The following is a 20,104-nucleotide window of genomic DNA, read 5'->3' on the forward strand; positions in this document are numbered from 1 at the left end:
TTACTAGTAAAAATTAATTTACATATTTTAAAAAACTTAAATTATTTTTACAAATTATATTTCAAAACCATAAATATCTTCGTAACTTCGAATCATTATACTGAAGTGTGTTCCGGTGGGAAAGATTTTTCAACATGCTAACCCAAAATAAAACATTTAAAATTTCCAAAAACAACAAAAAATGTTTCAATGCTGATTATATTTGCTTTTATTTGAATAAATCTTTGGACAATGAAAAGGTAATCCAGTTTCAAAGTAGTTGTTGCATTCCTGTGCCTTACTGCAGCATTGCCGTAGCACATATGTTTGTTTGTTTGTGAATATTAATTATTGAGGTTTTCATGAGAAAATAGTGTTCTGTTGACCTCATGTACTGCAGCAAATACTCATACTTGTTAGGTTATTATTCAGAAAAGAGAGGGATTTGTAAGGATGCGTGCTAGCTAGTTAAAGTTTTGAATCTTGCATTGTCAGTAGCAGTCGTATTTGAATTAGTGAAACCATGAGATAGTTGACAAGGTAGATTCATTGAAATTTTAAGTATTCTCAGATAAATATTTCTAAATCAGAATGATATTGACTGATATGTCAGGGGAACTGCCGGTTTTCTTTATTTTGCACAAGACAGTCAAACAACAACATCGAGTGTTAGGTACCAATGAAATATATATTTGGCATATTTACGAAATAAATATATAAGTTCACAGGCATGACAGCCAATAAACCGCATTTAAAACATGCAGAGAGGCCCCAGAGAGGGTGCGTTTTCCACTCTGCCAAAACGATGGAATCTTCTTTTTATACTTTACGTTCATTTTAGGCTTCATCAATTTTCCTTTGTTCTACTCTCGTTTCTCTTTCCTAGTCTTCTTGGTTTCTTCTTAATCTATCAGTTTCTTCTCGGTAGCTGAAGTGTCCTCACGGTGGCTGAGGCCTTCCTCGGTGTCTTGAAAGCTTGGTCCTATGACTGTGGTGACCAAGAGACCTATCACTACAGCCCCGGTCACAGCGCTTTCCCGTAACAGATCTTTATTTCGTGGAGACGAAGATAGCCACATTTGTGAACTGAAGGGCTTTTAGTTCCATGGTACCTTTACGGGCCGTTACTATCAAGAGATAAAATATGCATTTTTGTGCTCACTGAACTAAAAGCAGTAAGAAGGCAAGTAAAAGATCTGGCTTTTCCTGTCTCGCTTTTTGGTCCCTTGAGGTCAAAGGCAGAGTTACAGCAAGTCGATTATATCACATCTCCCTTTCTTTAACCATAGCGGCTTTCTTACTGAGGGCGCTCACACCTGTATTCTTGGAGATCCTGCAAGGTCTAGTTTTATGCACAGTCTGTAAGCAACTATTCACTGACCTTCTGCATGCCCAGGTACACATTGGAACACATGGGTTTCCCCTAGACTCTGGTAGCTCTGTCAGTCGAACCTGGAAGTTCTCACTTACGCCTCAAGAGCGCACTGATACACCGAGTTTCCATGGAAACATAAGATTTCATGGCAGAGCCTGGACATTTTCCTTCAAAGAAAGTTTGAGAGTCTGGGGTCTTTCGGAATATTGGTGAGAGTCTGGGATCACTCCTGATATCAATTTGAGAGTTTTCGAAAATGAACTGCGGTCTCACCAGGCTTGAGTAGCAAGTTCTCATCCACAGTGTTCCCTTTTCTCTCTTGTTAGTTTATGAATGAAGGGGTCTCGTAGGCCCTGGTTGCCAGCGCTCAGCGCAGTTTTTTTTTTGAGGTAAGGTCTCCGGCTGTAGTCGCCTGTTCAGCGCTGTCTCCTGTGAGCAGGTCTCCGGCTGCAGTCACCTGTTCAGTACGGTTTCTGTAGCCAAGTTTGTGGCTGGTGACACGACACAGTCTCGTTCTGACAGAAGGCCCTGTGGTCTCGCGGTGGTCTCACTCTTTATTGGAGTCTCCACCCGTGGCCTTGCTGCTGTCCTGGGATGGAGATAGTGGCAGGGCAGTAGCAGCAAATCTTTTCTGAGGTCTGGGAATCTCGTGGCCCCGCCCGGGAGCCTAAAGAGTCAGCTGAAACCAGAATTTTCATGAGGGGCCGGACCCTCTCATAGTCCCGTTTCCTTGCACAGAGCTCCTCCCTTGTCTCAAGCTCTGCTAGTTCAGCCTCATACCATCTCTTTAGTGCGGCACACTGTTTGGTGAGGGCCCGCAACTCTTCCTCGAAAACAGTCTGAGGCCCTGATCGTTGCTTGGATTTCTTCAGGGTAAGGATTTCAGCTGGACTCGCTGCGTGTTGCAAGGCAGCTATAGGCTGGATGGTGACAAGGGAGGTCACCGCAAATGGATTACTCCTGCCCATTCTCACTCCCCGTCAACCTGAGGCCTGTCCCTTCATAGAGGGATCTCTTGCAGGAGCTCGAAATGGGGGGCTTTTGCCTTTCCTTCCTGTCGAGGTCTGCAAACCTCAACTGCATAGCCTTTTCCTCACACATGTTGCAGACCATGCGGAGACACCGCTCCCTCTCATACCCCTCCTGTCTGCATTTACGGCGGTTGACACGAGTACACCGGTATTCCTGTGAGAGGTCTAATCCCCACCTCCAACAAATTGGGCAATCTTTTCCAAAATGGTTTCTCAAGTCTTTGCAATTGGTGTTAGGGCGCCACCAAGTAAATTGCCTCATTCTCACCCGCATCTTCTCTATCCCCTGATGGCTGTCATGAAACCAGGCAAGGTAAATAGGCCTTAGTTCACTTGGAATGTAAACCAAGCTTAGAGTGCAAAACAAAAACCTTCCTTAACAAGTCAATATAACGCAATCAGATTATGTATATTGCCTTTCCAACACAACAAATGATGTGAGACATTTGTGCAAAGGAGTATCAATGTTCAAGTAGATCTATTGCTTTCTTAGGCTAATGAACTCAAGTTGTACCTTCAAAGCTTACTATCTCTCCTTTTTCTTACCATCTACTCTTGTACTAATTTGATGAACCAATTTGTGCTTTGAATATTAATTACATGCTATTCATTTTGCCCACTGATAAGTTCATGTAATTTGACTCTGTAGCGAGTACAGATTAAACCATAACTGTCGCGTACAACTTTAATTGTATTTACTAGGTAAATCAGACACGCAGATTCCGATTTTGTACTCAAAATAAAGATTGGTCCACTAACTTTCAGAGTGATGAAGGCTTTTTTACAGCGTTTTAATATCAGTCTCGAAAACAACACGATCGGCACAACAAGCTCCGCCCATAAATACGTAACGTAACCTAGCTTGTTAGGAACGGAAGTTAAGTAAGGATGTTTAGACCGATTTAGAATAATAGAGATGGGTGTTTTAAAATCCATTATTATCTAAATTCAGCTTTAAAATTATCTCAGTCTTTTCTGAAAGGTAGATAAGCTATTTAACAATGCATATTTAAAAATGAGCTTAAAAAAGTGTAATAACAACGCTAGCTTGTGATAAAACCGTGCCTTTTGAGCTCATTTTTCTCGGCGTTCAGCCTATTTAAACATTGTGTAACAATGCTACGAGCAATTTTAAATAGTTTATATCCCTTTCATAAAAGACTGAGAGTATTTTACAGGCTGAATTTAGGTAATAATGGGTCTTAAGACACCCATCTCTATTATTTTAAATCGGACTAACATCTCTAACTTCCGTTCCTGAAAAAGCTAGGTTTTGTCACATATTTATGGGCGGAGCTTGTAATGCCGATTGTGTTTTTTTCGAGACGGATATTGAAACGCTTTAAAAAAGCCTGAATGACTTTGAAGGTTAGTGGCACTCTTACACCATTTATACTCAGGTACCTGCTGAAAGGCTGACTAAAAGGTCAAACACTGCTGCAGCGAAAGGTATCCTAATTTTATCATGAGGGTTGGATGTTGTAGAATCACCAGGAACAGCAGCTGTGGCAGATTTTTCAGAGTGCTGGACTTAAACCCACAGCTATTGTATATGATCGTGGTCACTATACTGTCAAGTTGGACAGGAAACAGGCTATAGCCAAGTTTATTAAACACTTTCCAACTACATTTCATGCAAAGGTCAGTTAGAGGCCATTTTTTTGATTTTAGGGAATTTAATACATTATTATGTTATTATTGGTAAAGTTATTATGTTACTTTGGCTTTTCCAGCTTTGAATCAGTACATATACTCACCCACAGCTTGATGACCAAAAGATTGTTAATCGAAGATTGTTGAAGAAATTTGTTTCAATTGTAACACAAAACAGGCTTAGCTTTTAGCTTTGTATTTGAGCAAAATATTTATTTCGTCAGAATGTTCTTCATATATTAGAAAAGTATTAAAGGTGATAACTGTCTAACATATGAAGAACACCTGAGGTATGACTAGACAAAGGTAATACTTGTCTAACATATGAAGAAGACCTGAGATATGACTAGACAAAGGTAATACTTGTCTAACATATGAAGAACACCTGAGGTATGACTAGACAAAGGTAATACTTGTCTAACATATGAAGAACACCTGAGGTATGACTAGACAAAGGTAATACTTGTCTAACATATGAAGAACACCTGAGGTATGACTAGAAAAAAGGTAATACTTGTCTAACATATGAAGAAGACCTGAGATATGACTAGACAAAGGTAATACTTGTCTAACATATGAAGAACACCTGAGATATGACTAGACAAAGGTAATACTTGTCTAACATATGAAGAACGCCTGAGGTATGACTAGACAAAGGTAATAACTGTCTAACATATGAAAAACACCTGAGATATGACTAGACAAAGGTAATACTTGTCTACCATATGAATAACACCTGAGATATGACTAGACAAAGGTGATACCTGTCTAACATATGAAGAACACCTGAGATTAACTAGACAAAGGTAATACTTGTCTAACATATGAAGAACACCTGAGATATGACTAGACAAAGGTGATACTTGTCCCCCATTGGTTGAACCTTGACACCGACTAGACAAAAATGTCACACGTTCAACTTGTGATTAGCGTGTGAAATCTGACTAGATACAGATGTGGCCTGTTGTTATTTATATGGTACCGATTAGTTTTTTTATGATATGCCATATTTTTAAACTCATTTTTTAAAATTGTTGAATGTAATATTGGATCATAAATTCTTGGACAATAAATTCTTACCAATTTTTTGAAGAATTTTAACTCTTCAACCAATACCAATAGGTAGCTAAAAATTCAGATGTTGATATAGGTTAGTTTTTCTAGATGTCATATTTTTAAGGCTATTTATAAAAATTGTAGAATGTATCATTGGATCATTTTCAAGAATGACATTGCTTTATATACTATTTTGTAAGTTGTCTTAAATCAGCAGTGATAAAAACATCATGAATTTTATTTCAGTTTGATGAGGGCAGCAATACTGGCTCAGCCTTCATCAACCTGGTCTCACTCTCTTATTCCAATGCTGCCGGTTGTGATTGGTTGAGACAGTTAGTTTTTGCCCAGCACCTTCACAACATACTCTTACGCTCTGGCGTTGTGTAAGTCCGATCTTTATTCAATTACATCTGTTATTGAATGCTATTATTCTAGGTCATGCTACTGACAGGCAGTAGCCAGCAGGTGTCTCCGGTAGTCTTGTGTGTCAGTTATGGAGTTGTCTGCTCATCCTCTTGTTGACAGTTATTTTTCCCTAGCTATCATGTGTCAGGATAGAAGAGATATTTAGCTCGTGTGAATGCTAGAATCATCTTATTAGCAAGTCATCATCTTGTATAGTGTATATACAAACGGTGAGCAATTCAGTGGGGTTTTGTATGATGCATAACTGTGTAGGTCCATCGTTGCAGCTGCTCTGTAGCCTGTGGAGATGTGACTATCAGTGATTTGATTCACAAGTGTCTGCATGAAGAACCATTTACTTACACAGCCCCTTCCTCAGAACTTAGACTTAGGCTATCTACATGCAATCATGTAGAGGTTTTAGGTATGTAAGGCTTCACCAGGCCTTTTTCACTCATCACCTTTTCTTCGTTATTTTACTATTGATGCTGTAACTACGATGGCACTGTAAGCACGATGGCACTGTAAGTACGATGGCACTGTAAGCACGATGGCACTGTAAGTGCGATGGCACTGTAAGCACGATGGCACTGTAAGTACGATGGCACTGTAAGTGCGATGGCACTGTAAGTACGATGGCACTGTAAGTACGATGGCACTGTAAGTACGATGGCACTGTAAGTACGATGGCACTGTAAGCACGATGGCACTGTAAGTACGATGGCACTGTAAGCACGATGGCACTGTAAGCACGATGGCACTGTAAGTACGATGGCACTGTAAGTACGATGGCACTGTAAGTACGATGGCACTGTAAGTACGATGGCACTGTAAGCCTGATGGCACTGTAAGTATGATGGCACTGTAAGTACGATGGCACTGTAAGTACGATGGCACTGTAAGTACGATGGCACTGTAAGTATGATGGCTCAGTAAGTATGATGGCACTGTAAGTACAATAGCAGCTTACTTTTGCAAGCTATATATGTTGCATAATAGGATAGAAATTGCTAAGTAACAACTTGTAAAGAAAGTCACCTATTAATCACATGCTTAGTCTATCAATATCTTTTGCAACGTAATGCTACAAGCTGTCAGTCGTAATGCTACAAGCTGTAGGTCGTAATGCTACAAGCTGTCAGTCGTAATGCTACAAGCTGTCAGTCGTAATGCTACAAGCTGTCAGTCGTAATGCTACAATCTGTCAGTCGTAACGCTACAAGCTGTCAGTCGTAATGCTACAAGCTGTCAGTCGTAATGCTACAAGCTGTCAGTCGTAAAGCTACAAGCTGTCAGTCGTCAGGTTTTATGGTTTTCCATAGTTTCTCTTTTTCATGATTTCTATGAAGCTAGAAGATCCATTTTCAGCTCAATTTCTTCCAAACACAATGCCCAGTTATCCAGTTTTCATTATGATTCTTTGGTTTATCACTTGTTAGTCTGTGTTCCTTGCCCTCCGTGTTTCCTGTTTGATTTCCTCAACAATAACCTCCAAGCTTTCAGAAGGAAGAAGAAATAGTCAGGAGCGAAGTTTTATTATAACCCAGCATCTGCGGCACGATTTGTGTGTTTTTAATTTTAGTAATTACGACTGGTTCACGGTCCTGGCACAGGTCTAGGGTAGCAGAGCACAGGTCTAGGGTAACAGGGCACAGGTCTAGGGTAGCAGGGCACAGGTCTAGGGTAACAGGGCACAGGTCTAGGGTAGCAGGGCACAGGTCTAGGGTAACAGGGCACAGTGACCCTAGACCTGCTATCCACTGTTCTTTCTAGTTAAGGCAGGGTTAGTTCTGTTATGCTCTCATTATATACAAGCAAAAGTTGAGATGCGTGGAGCGAGTTTTTTAAAAACTTGTCTCATGCTTATATTTGTTATCTTTTAAAGCCTCCATCATCAAATATCTTCAAATATCCTCCATCAAAAATATATCTTGACATGCCAAGAGCTCTTCCAGCTATTTTAGTTTCTCATTTATCCAATGGCTATATAGTTCATCAATGAGTTGTTTAACCCACTGTTGGAGGATTAAAGGTGTTTTCTTCTGTTTAGAAAGGGTGTGTTTACTAATGCTAAATCTTGTATCTGTCTCATTTGTAGGCTGACTTTATTTTCAAATGCTGTCTTCTTATCATTCATCACCATACCACTTCCAAGTCCAGTTTTGTTCCTTCCCACATATTATTCAGTTTTCTGTCCGGTATCCTTTTTATCACTCTATTTGTTTTTGCTATTGCCTGCACAGACTGGTATTATCAACCTTCCTACTATCATTCTATCTGACTCGTTTCCACTGTGATCAGTGAGATCTAACTCATCGAGTTGTTTGCAATCAGAGAATCTAAACTCTTTTGGCAGGTATACTGTCTATTTTCTTATCAATATTACCAGGGCGAGTATCGTTCTAGTAATCTATATTTCTCAAAGTTTGTGTGAAGTTCCAGCTATAGCTATTAAAATCTTCAAATAAAGAGTCCGTATCGCAGAAGATTGATCTCGGACCCTCTGGTTCACCAGTCTGGCGCCTTACCAATTCAGCCACACGAGCTTGATTTATTCATTAGGCGATATGTGTCACTACATGGGAGCAAATAGAAAAGCGGTTGCTCTTATTAGTAAGCTTACTCAAATTATCCATTGGCAATGGGCCAGGCTAATAGTAAGCGGCAGGCAACTCTCATTACCTCTCATTGTTTATTAGCTGGTTTTTAATACCCAGACAATGCCGGGTAGCACAGCTAGTAGTTATATAAATGTGTTTGATTCAGTCTCATATATGTTTGTATAAAGTATATATTATTGTCTTTCTCACCTCTCGAACAAACCAAACAAAATTTATTCCTATAAAAATATTTGCTTCAAAATCTGAGGGTGGTCAATGTTTTACCGTACTCTTTTATGTTTTGGTGGATGTCTCACACGCTTCAACCATTTCAGATGATCATAGCTGGAATGTACAATTTCCAGAAACATTGTCAATTCAAGGGAATTCTCTCAACAAATGGAGACTTGTAGAAGACTCCGGAATCTTTAGACAGTTATGCATTCTACTTAGCTCTACCAAGGTTTGTGTTTATAGTTTGATATCTTAGTAGTGCCTCAGTTCCAGTCTGACTCATCTGTTTCATACCTGCGACTGAGTGAAGAATAGTTATATGTTACTTTAGCCATCTCTTAAAGGTATGTTTAACACTGACACTTCGGAAATTACTTTTATTCTATTTGAAAGATGTCAAGGCTGTTATGCATGATACGCATGTACGAGTAGCTCATGTAACCGATGGACTGAACTCATTGGTAGGGTTGCTTAGGTCTGGTTCCCATATACGCCGCATGCATCGGTGACAGCACCGCGGGGCTATCAGTGGTGAAATGTGACCCTACGCGCTGAGTACTGCCGGTAGTTGCCAGTTGTCAAGGCAAGAGTTCAGCGCTGTTCAACTTTCGCAAAGAGCCGCAGGCACAACCTCTCCAAAATGCTCTATACAGATGAAAGTCAGCACTTTCAAGACGTCATGACTAGCGGCCATTTTTATGCGATCACTAGTGACGCATCCTCATGTGAGCATTATCTTCCGAGCCTAGTGCCGCAAGTGTTTTGCTGGGCAAGATTACCGCCGGGGTCTTGCATTCGATATGGGAATTAGACTTCAGGTAACACAGAGAATCAATAGTCTTTGATCCTAGTCAGTATAATTGTCCAGTAATTCTAGACTTATTTTCACAGCAAATCAGTAAGCGCGTTATCTTGTAGACTGTGTGCTATCATATTCTCAGCCCTTCCCAGTCCTACCAACATCAAATCATGCTGGTTATCTTTGATCTTCTTACGGATGGCTTGGTAAGTGTTTTAAAACCATTCTTGCGCAAGCACTAGTAATTCATGTCTGTTGTCAGCTGTAATCTCTGGCTTGTTCTCAAAACTGATATTGTGCAACTAGAATCTACTGCAATCTAGATTCAATATCTCTTTTTTATTTTATGATACTATTTAAGAATCATTGGCTATCTTTACAACTATTTGTAATTACCCGGAGTAGTGATAAGTGTCTTCTGTGACATTTTTTTTTGACTTGAGCATATTCACTGAACAGAAGCCTTGCTGTTGGCTTTATGCATGCGCAAAGATCAAGTATTGAAGTGTAGACATTCAGGAAAGAGGCAACTAGTATACAACTCATGTTGGAGTTACGTAGTTGGGGTTGCTTATGATAGCACATGTTGTACCTCTTTTACGTATGCAAATAGTTTACATCTACACAATCAGCTCATCGTTCTGTTGTTTTCAATTATTGTATAAAAGCTCATTATATGTAGGCTGAAAAGCAGCAAGTGCTGGAAGTTGGTTCTGTAAAATTATCTCCACCTGGCACCCTTAAGACCCTAACAGAAAGCAGATGGGAGTATCTGAAGAAATCATCAGAAGAAAAATATGGCACTGCAGTGCATGGTGGGCTTTTTATTGCTTATCTTGAGGTCTAAAGGATAGTCCCTTTTGTACTCTTATTTCATTTTAGCTTCACTTATCTCACCGGCGTTGAACGCTTCTCTTGTCATCCTGCTAATAGTCAGCATGTTTTGTGTTGTTTTGCATGGTAAGTGTCAAAGTTCTACAAATATACAAAAATATCTGCCACTCACTCTACCACTGAGTCTACCACTCACTCTACCTCTGAATCTACCACTCACTCTACCACTGAATCTACCACTCACTCTACCACTGAATCTACCGCTCATTCTACCTCTGAATCTACCACTCACTCTACCACTCACTCTATCTCTGAATCTACCACTCACTCTACCACTGAATCTACCACTCACTCTACCACTGAATCTACCACTCACTCTACCTCTGAATCTACCACTCACTCTACCACTGAATCTACCACTCACTCTACCTCTGAATCTACCACTCACTCTACCGCTGAATCTACCATTCACTCTACCTCTGAATCTACCACTCACTCTACCACTGAATCTACCACTCACTCTACCACTGAATCTACCACTCACTCTACCTCTGAATCTACCACTCACTCTACCACTGAATCTACCACTCACTCTACCACTGAATCTACCACTCACTCTACCTCTGACTCTACCACTCACTCTACCACTGAATCTACCACTCACTCTACCACTGAATCTACCACTCACTCTACCACTGAATCTACCACTCACTCTACCTCTGCATCTACCACTCACTCTACCACTGAATCTACCACTCACTCTACCACTGAATCTACCACTCACTCTACCACTGAATCTACCACTCACTCTACCTCTGAATCTACCACTCACTCTACCACTGAATCTACCACTCACTCTACCACTGAATCTACCACTCACTCTACCACTGAATCTACCACTCACTCTACCACTGAATCTACCACTCACTCTACCACTGAATCTACCACTCACTCTACCTCTGAATCTACCACTCACTCTACCACTGAATCTACCACTCACTCTACCACTGAATCTACCACTCACTCTACCACTGAATCTACCACTCACTCTACCTCTGAATCTACCACTCACTCTACCACTGAATCTACCACTCACTCTACCACTGAATCTACCACTCACTCTACCTCTGAATCTACCACTCACTCTACCACTGAATCTACCACTCACTCTACCACTGAATCTACCACTCACTCTACCTCTGACTCTACCACTCACTCTACCACTGAATCTACCACTCACTCTACCACTGAATCTACCACTCACTCTACCACTGAATCTACCACTCACTCTACCACTGAATCTACCACTCACTCTACCACTGAATCTACCACTCACTCTACCACTGAATCTACCACTCACTCTACCTCTGAATCTACCACTCACTCTACCACTGAATCTACCACTCACTCTACCACTGAATCTACCACTCACTCTACCACTGAATCTACCACTCACTCTACCACTGAATCTACCACTCACTCTACCACTCACTCTACCTCTGAATCTACCACTCACTCTACCACTGAATCTACCACTCACTCTACCACTGAATCTACCACTCACTCTACCACTCACTCTACCTCTGAATTTACCACTCACTCTACCACTGAATCTACCACTCACTCTACCTCTGAATCTACCACTCACTCTACCACTGAATCTACCACTCGCTCTACCACTGAATCTACCACTCACTCTATCTCTGAATCTACCACTCACTCTACCACTGAATCTACCACTCACTCTACCACTGAATCTACCACTCGCTCTACCTCTGAATCTACCACTCACTCTACCTCTGACTCTACCACTCACTCTACCTCTGAATCTACCGCTCACTCTACCACTGAATCTACCACTCACTCTACCACTGAATCTACCACTCACTCTACCTCTGAATCTATTTCATACACTTCCCTCTAGTGTCAAGTAGCGTTAGAAACCTCTTTTTTACTGATCATCAATATAGGTTTTAGCATTTAGTGTTTCACGTTGTTTTATATAACGCATTCCTTTTACTGGTATAAGTATCTACTTGAAGTATTTATTTTTGTTTTTTTAGCTTTGAGATTAATCAAACCAAATACAACTCTCAGCTCTCAGAAGAATATTTGCTCCAACATACTGTATATATATTTGCTCCAACATACTGTATCTGTATGTTTCTTTCAACATGCAAAACAAATATCAGAATGGATTAACTTTATTTTTCAAGGTTTTTCCGAAGTGTGAAAACTTGCACTTTATGGTAACAAGTTTTCACTTACAAGCTTTTATCTTGGTCATGTTTGGTGTACTTGCTTGCATTTTTGTCTCATGCAGAAGGACAGTTTTGGAGTGAAAGGATAGCTGAACTAGCTTTGGCCTCATTGAAATTTGAGCTGCTGTCACGATCACCCAAACAAACAGCTTCTTTGGCTACTGACTGGGAGAAAGGAAGTGACATCAAAATCGGATCATTCGTTCTCTACAACTGCTCTCGCCTTGCAACTCTCTTTAAGAACTTTGAGCAACAAGTTAAGGATGGTGAGCAATAGTGAACACCTCTTAGTATTCAAGACATGGTATGAAGGTGCTTAGAGTGGCAAGCGTTGTAAAAGTGCTGGCATGTTGAATTTAATTCTGTACTGAAAAGAGGCAACATAGTTTTTACTGATTCTGGTTGTGAGCATGTTCTTTGCTGTACATAGCCTCTGTTGCTTTGTATAATTATAGGTGTGTATCCTGCTTTACCAGCTTTGGAGGATGTGGATTTGTCTTTATTAAAAAGTGAGGTAAGTGCTGGCCTCATGCTAAGGGAAACATTTTTTCCGAAAGCCTCTGATCTAGTCGCTAGTATAGCTTGGAGTAGAATGCCTTTAATAATATAGCTACCAAACATTTAAGAAAAAGTCTTTCAAGGACAGAAAGTGCTATTATCAACCAATAATGGGAGCATGTAGGTGGTAGTAGGAAATGAAGAATAATAGTAGGTGATATTATCACGTAGTAGGTAGTGACAGAAAATAGGTGACATGCAGTAGGATGTGATAGTAGCTGATAGGCAGGTGTAGGTGAGGAGAGGGGATAGAAAGTAGTAATAGAGGATGATTGTATAATAGTGGCACCTTTAGGGTGTTTACTGGTTGTCTTGACAATGCTACATGGAATTGTTGGTCTTGTCAAACGCATAGTTTCATGAAGGATGGTTTTTATTTCTTCTTTATCTTTGAGCATGATTTATTGTATTTCTAAAATTGGCGAAATTATTGGTTTGAGTATGTTGATGTTTATCTTTCTCTCTTGCAGTCGATCATTTCGACAATGAGTGTCTTATCGTTTAGGCTTATTACTGACATCCACTGAAGTCAGAAGACTTCATGACTTCTGAAGCCACTGACTTCCATGCAGATCTGTTTTTCGTTTTATATTGCTATCTCTTTGATGTCTATGCTACCTTTTATATAGCCTTAATTCTTCAGGATGAATGGGGGCTCGTATTCCATTATGTTGGAGTGTACCCTCAGCTGGTACAGGAATTATCCATCAGTGTGACAGAGGAGGCAACTTTATGCTCAGCTCAACTTTCCCAGGTATCCACAATAACTCACTCAGTTGTGTATCCTAGAGCTGAAACACAGTACTTAGCAAGTCGAACAAAACTCCTCACTCACTTCATATCATGTCTATGTGGATAACCCGCTAGTCTGAGACTATAGTCCGAACTATGGGAACAATGTTCAGGTACTGCAGGCACATCCTTGGAGCGTTGTTAAGCCTTACTGCTCTGCCTGCTCGTATGCATTGTATGTGTCGTATGTATACTCGTATGTGTTGGGTTGAAACTTTCCTAAGACTTGAATTGTTGTTCTAAACTGGATGTTATTATTTTGCTGGTCTCTGGTTACTTTGCCCTCTCCTGCCATTAGTACTCAACACTATTATAAGTTGCCTTCTCATGGTAGTAAGCTTCATTAGCATACTTGACCCATGTCATACATTGTGATCATGTCATGCCCAGTTTATTTCTTAGTCTTGTCTTCTAGTATAGTCTTCAGAAACCAGTGATAATTGTTGCATGAAATAGTTTATTGCATGATGAAGCGTGGCATTAACTGGTACCTTGTACGGAGGTGAAAAGCAAGCTATATTGCTAACAATCATAGTCTGAACTGTTATTTGAATTGTTATCCAGAGGACTTTACCAACCGGTTGGGACTACAACATGCATGATCGGTTGCATTACCATTTTATGATTCTTTATAATTTTCTTATAACATTTTGGACATAATTACTCTAAGCTTTTATCGATCTTTGTCTCTGAACTCATATATGAGGTGCGTAGAATATGTTAGCTCTATGAGACAGCAGATGTTATATCTATGAATCGGTGTCAACACTATTGAGCTGTTACACAGGTTGTGAAGTTATTGCATAGCCTGAGTAGAGACCTGAGTACCTACTACAGCAGAACTCATATTCTAGGGGTGAGTATCAGAGACAAAACATGGCAGCTCTTGCAAACAATATAACTGTTAACATCCGGGAGTCTCGTTGTTATAGCAACCTAGCTTCAGAATACTGTTACTGCCCCAAATTATAGTAAAATATGTACATCATAGACAACTTCATACATGGAGCTTTACCTGATGCACTCGGCGTGCATTAGATAAGTCACTCCCTAGCTTTAGTGGGTATGTGTATGAAGTCCGTGTAGAGGAAGAGTGTGTAGGCATCATGTGTAGGAGGTATCTGTAGATAGTATGTGTAGACGGTTTCCATTTACATTTGAGATGGTTATCCCTCGAGCATTGCGATAATAGTAATAGGTGTACACACAATGGTACGGGAGGGGAGGGAAGGACGGAATATTGACAGAGACAATGGGTAGGTCTCCATAATGCATCACTGATGAGATGCCTTGAGGTTCCATCAATATTCAATGTCTGTAAGCTAGAATAGCTGATCACCTGCAGTACTACAGACAAATGATTACTAAAGTCATATTATATAATTTTACATCTCCTCAGTAGCACAATTACCATAGTGATCGTGAGTAAATGGCAGAGTATCTGGCTGTGTTGGACTTGGTGATTGCTCAATGCTCATTGCATATTTACTGTTCATGTCAGATATTTGCATCCATACCTCAGAGGGTCATACATAGGGAGTCTCAAAGCACCCTGGGGCATACATAAGGAGTCTCAAAGCACCCTGGGGCATACATATGGAGTCTCAAAGCACCCTGGGGAATACATAGGGAGTCTCAAAGCACCATGGGGCATACATAAGGAGTCTCAAAGCACCATGGGGAATACATAGGGAGTCTCAAAGCACCATGGGGAATACATAGGGAGTCTCAAAGCACCCTGGGGCATACATAAGGAGTCTCAAAGCACCATGGGGAATACATAAGGAGTCTCAAAGCACCCTGGGGCATACATAGGGAGTCTCAAAGCACCCTGGGGCATACATAGGGAGTCTCAAAGCTCCCTGGGGAATACATAGGGAGTCTCAAAGCACTCTGGGGCATACATAAGGAGTCTCAAAGCACCATGGGGCATACATAAGGAGTCTCAAAGCACCATGGGGAATACATAGGGAGTCTCAAAGCACCATGGGGAATACATAGGGAGTCTCAAAGCACCCTGGGGCATACATAAGGAGTCTCAAAGCACCATGGGGCATACATAAGGAGTCTCAAAGCACCATGGGGAATACATAGGGAGTCTCAAAGCACCATGGGGCATACATAAGGAGTCTCAAAGCACCCTTTGGCATACATAGGGAGTATCAAAGCTCCCTGGGGCATACATAGGGAGTCTCAAAGCATCCTAGGGCAAACATAAGGAGTCTCAAAGCACCCTAGGGCATACATAGGGAGTCTCAAAGCACCCTGGGGCATACATAAGGAGTCTCAAAGCACCCTGGGGCATACATAGGGAGTCTCAAAGCACCCTGGGGAATACATAAGGAGTCTCAAAGCACCCTGGGGCATACATAAGGAGTCTCAAAGCACCTTGGGGCATACATATGAAGTCTCAAAGCACCTTGGGGAATACATAGGGAGTCTCAAAGCACCATGGGGCATACATAAGGAGTCTCAAAGCACCATGGGGCATACATATGGAGTCTCAAAGCACCCTGGAGAATACATAGGGAGTCTCAAAGCACCCTGGGACATACATAAGAAGTCTCAAAGCACCCTGGGGCATACATAAGGAGTCTCAAAGCACCATGGGGAATACATAGGGAGTCTCAAAGCTCCCTGAGGCATACATAGGGAGTCTCAAAGCTCCCTGGGGCATACATAGGGAGTCTCAAAGCACCCTTGCACTGAATTCCGTATGCATAGCCCAATTACATTTTGTTTTTCTTTTAGTGCAACTATTTGTCCTCTAACTAAAACCTTCATGAAATGACATTGAATAATATAATCACAGTTCACAGGAGAGCTAGACAGATAAAGCAATAGCTAGAACCTAAGGGCTGACTGAGTTGGATGTTATGCAGTATGGATAAAATAACCTCTTAGCAGGCTTTACTTGTGTTCTGCTGAATTTTACTCCATACTTGACCGTACCATATAGTTTACTCTTTCGTGTTATGACTGTGTTCAGTTGCATTAAGCTGTCTTCTTACTAGGTAACCAAACTACCTGTGAGCTAATTCTATCGTACAATTTTCCTAACTAGTATTAGCGAACTATGGTATTACAGGAGAGTCGTGCCCACCTGATGCCAACCATGATGGCCCGACTCTGGCTACTCAAGCTTGTCCAACGGATACTCATTGATGGACTTTCGCTCGTGTCTATTCAGGCTTTTGAGTCGATGTGAAGTGTCCATGTTGGGTGTTTATGTGAGATGTGCATGTAAGATGTCTATGTGAGATGTGCATGTTGGGTGTTTATGTGAGACATGCATATTAATGTCTATATGAGACATGCATATTAATGTCTATATTAGACATGCATATTGGATGTCTATATGAGACATGCATATAAGAGGTCTATGTGAGACATGCATATTAGATGTCTATATGAGACATGCATATTAGATGTCTATATGAGACATGCATATAAGATGTCTATATGAGACATGCATATTAGATGTCTATATGAGACCTGCATATTAGATGTCCATATGAGACATGCATATTAGATGTCTATATGAGACATGCATACTAATGTCTATGTGAGACATGCATATTGGAGGTCTATATGAGACATGCATATAAGAGGTCTATATGAGACATGCATACTAATGTCTATGTGAGACATGCATATTAGATGTCTATGTGAGACATGCATATTAGATGTCTATATGAGACATGCATATTATATGTCTATATGAGACATGCATATAAAAGGTCTATATGAGACATGCATATTAGATGTCTATGTGAGACATGCATATTGGATGTCTATGCCAGGAAATTTTATGAGGTAGCACAATAATATTGAGATGTCATGAGGTCATGAGGTCATTGACTATTTGTCAAGATGTCTACATAAGGTGGTATGTGACAGATGTATATGTGAAATATGCATGTTCAGACATCTTTGACATGCTAGGTGTTACACGTGAGGTATTTGTGTAAGGTGTCTATGTTATGATGTTTGTGACATGTGAGATGCAGTTGGAATTGAATTGTATAAGGTTTATTACTAGGTATTAATACTAATTTGGCCTCATTGTAAATCTTTTCGATATTTAATAAGTACGCTGTGTGCAGTCAGCAGTTGTCAGCAGTGGTGGGCAAAAGGCAAATAAACTGTTACTTTTTGTATAGAATATATTTAGTTGAATTATGTTCCAAAATTGTTTTCCTGTTTGAATTATTTTATAAGCAATTTTGGTTGCTACTAAACTCTAATTTTGGAAATATTCGGCTCCAAATTATTGAAACCTTTTGACTCCTGTAATTAATCGTTATGCTAGTATCTATTCATTCTATTGCTTATTGTAGCACCAAGTTCATTTGATATATCATTGGTTTTCAACTTCTACTAGTTTGAAAAAACTGGCAATATCTTCCTGTGTATGTGACTTTTTCATTGTAACACTTACATCAGAACAAGATTACAGTAGTTAGCTTAATTACTACTGTTCAGTTTTTTGGTTAATATCTAGTTTTGGGGCCGTTGTACACTTCTAAGGCTATGGTATGATTCTAGGATTAAATAGCTGTTGTAGTTTATCACTTTTCAAACTATAAATAGGGGTGTCATTGGGTGCTCCAAAATTCACTCATAATTTTCCTGGCTAGGATAGGCCCAAATAATTATAACAGATAAGCCATGCCTATATATCACAGATAAGACACACCCATATATCACAGAGAAAACACACCTATATATGACAGAGAAAACACGCCTATATATCATAGATAAAACACGCCTATATATCACAGATGAGACACACCTATATATCACAGACAAGACACACCCACCCATATATCGCAGATAAGACACACTTATTATATATCACAGATAATACACACACACATATATCATAGATAAGACACACCCATATATCACAGGTAAGACACACCTATATATCACAGATAAGACACACCTATATATTACAGATAAGACACCTATATATCACAGATAAAACACCCATATATCACAGATAAGACACCTATATATCACAGATAAGACACACCTATACATCACAGATAAGACACACCTATATGTCACAAATAAGCCACGCCTATATATCAGAATACTTTAAGTAATGCATGCTAATCACATATTTTGTCCGGATATACCTATTTTAAAACGATCCGACCCTCAGTGGTAGACTGAAACCTCAGGTAGTTAGTTCTCTGTTATTGGTCAGTTTGTTGGCAACGTGTCGCTGAACCTGCTCAAACCTCAAGTTCTGTTGAAGTGTCTAATATTGTATGTTATGGTTGTCAAAAAACTAAAACATGCAAAAATATCGACAAGGCTCTTTCATTCGGCAGCAGCAATCATGGCACATGATTACATTGGTACGATTACCTATATATGTAGCATCATAACAAAACTTGCATATAGCGCACCGGAGTGCACTATTAGAATATTGGTACGTAAACATAGCATATATGTATAAGCATACAGCCAATCAATGTCTACATATAACATACTTATGCCAAATGTAGCGGCCAATGATACGCCATCCCAGTATTCAGAAACAACTAAAGATTTTGACTTATCTCCTCTTGATACTGCATGCAAATTCCATGCTGCTGGTCAGTTGAAGTCAAGCCATATATATCTGCTCCTGCACATGCAAACAGTTGTAAACTATATTTAGATCTATATTAAAATGTGAAGGAGCCCTTTGGAACCAGAGGAGTGATTCTACTTTGAGAATGAGAAACTAATAGATCTCTCCAAAGCTTCGACCCATTCAATTATGGATAAAAGCAAGGATTATAATTTGGGAAATTATGTATTGAAAATGTCTCCTAGTTGGAAATCAAATTACAAGGTTGTTAGTATTGATGATGACTTTGAAAGAGTTTCGTTTGCGTACAGTAACCATAGCAACTGTTTTCCAATATCTCGATGTAAATAGTAACAAAGCTGGCAAGCAAAACTATTTCAAATAATAAAACATCCCATTAAATTGGTTCCAATCTTGCACCTGTCTTTTAAGCGCAGGTTTTATGTTATAAACGTTGAGTTTGTTCATGATTATTATAGAGTGATATTAATAATTTATTATTAATAGTTTATTATATTACAGTTTATTATAGTCACATCACTAATTGAGTTAATACTAGAGAAGATGAGCTCATATGGTAGTTACTGATATATTCCATTAGAAAAGACCATGGCTGAAGCACATTCTACCTTCACCAGTGTCTTTATATGCAGTTTCTGTTGTTCAGAGCTCAAATAATTGGCTTCAAGTATATACCTATGCTTTAAACCCATTATCGTGCATTTCATCAAATGTAGCCGGCAACTAAAGATGTGTTCAGATTCCCTATGGTTGGGAGTATGTGTAGGGGGTGTGTCAGCAATCTCTCAGAGAACTAGTATGGCTGCTGAGTTTCCTGCAAACAGAAGCTGTATGTGTTTTATGTAGTCATGTTGCACAAGTAGTGGGTCTGTTACCTAGGCTGGACATGTCTGAGTCTAGTGGCAAAGGACACATG

At 39.9% G+C, this 20,104-nt stretch overlaps 1 protein-coding gene across 1 annotated transcript; it reads left to right on the forward strand.

Moving 5' to 3' along the window:
* The first annotated feature begins 123 nt into the window (after positions 1–123).
* LOC137387365 (DALR anticodon-binding domain-containing protein 3-like) lies at positions 124–18,222 on the forward strand. Its single transcript, XM_068073768.1, has 12 exons — positions 124–239; positions 3,871–4,026; positions 5,341–5,480; positions 5,790–5,926; positions 8,438–8,565; positions 9,255–9,341; positions 9,818–9,950; positions 12,293–12,496; positions 12,686–12,744; positions 13,432–13,542; positions 14,368–14,436; positions 16,669–18,222. Exons 1-12 carry the CDS (start codon positions 135–137, stop codon positions 16,786–16,788), a joined length of 1,449 nt encoding a protein of 482 aa, XP_067929869.1. The 5' UTR covers positions 124–134; the 3' UTR covers positions 16,789–18,222.
* Positions 18,223–20,104: the final 1,882 nt, after the last annotated feature.

The sequence above is a fragment of the Watersipora subatra genome, chromosome 2 (assembly GCF_963576615.1).
Source record: "Watersipora subatra chromosome 2, tzWatSuba1.1, whole genome shotgun sequence".
Lineage (NCBI taxonomy): Eukaryota > Metazoa > Bryozoa > Gymnolaemata > Cheilostomatida > Watersiporidae > Watersipora > Watersipora subatra.

Excerpts from the sequence above, each read along its gene's own strand:
- LOC137387365 (XM_068073768.1), top strand. The coding sequence starts at position 135 with ATGCTAACCCAAAATAAAACATTTAAAATTTCCAAAAACAACAAAAAA. Across the intron at positions 4,027-5,340 it reads CAACTACATTTCATGCAAAG|TTTGATGAGGGCAGCAATAC; the intron begins GTCAGTTAGAGG and ends ATTTTATTTCAG. Across the intron at positions 12,497-12,685 it reads TGAGCAACAAGTTAAGGATG|GTGTGTATCCTGCTTTACCA; the intron begins GTGAGCAATAGT and ends GTATAATTATAG.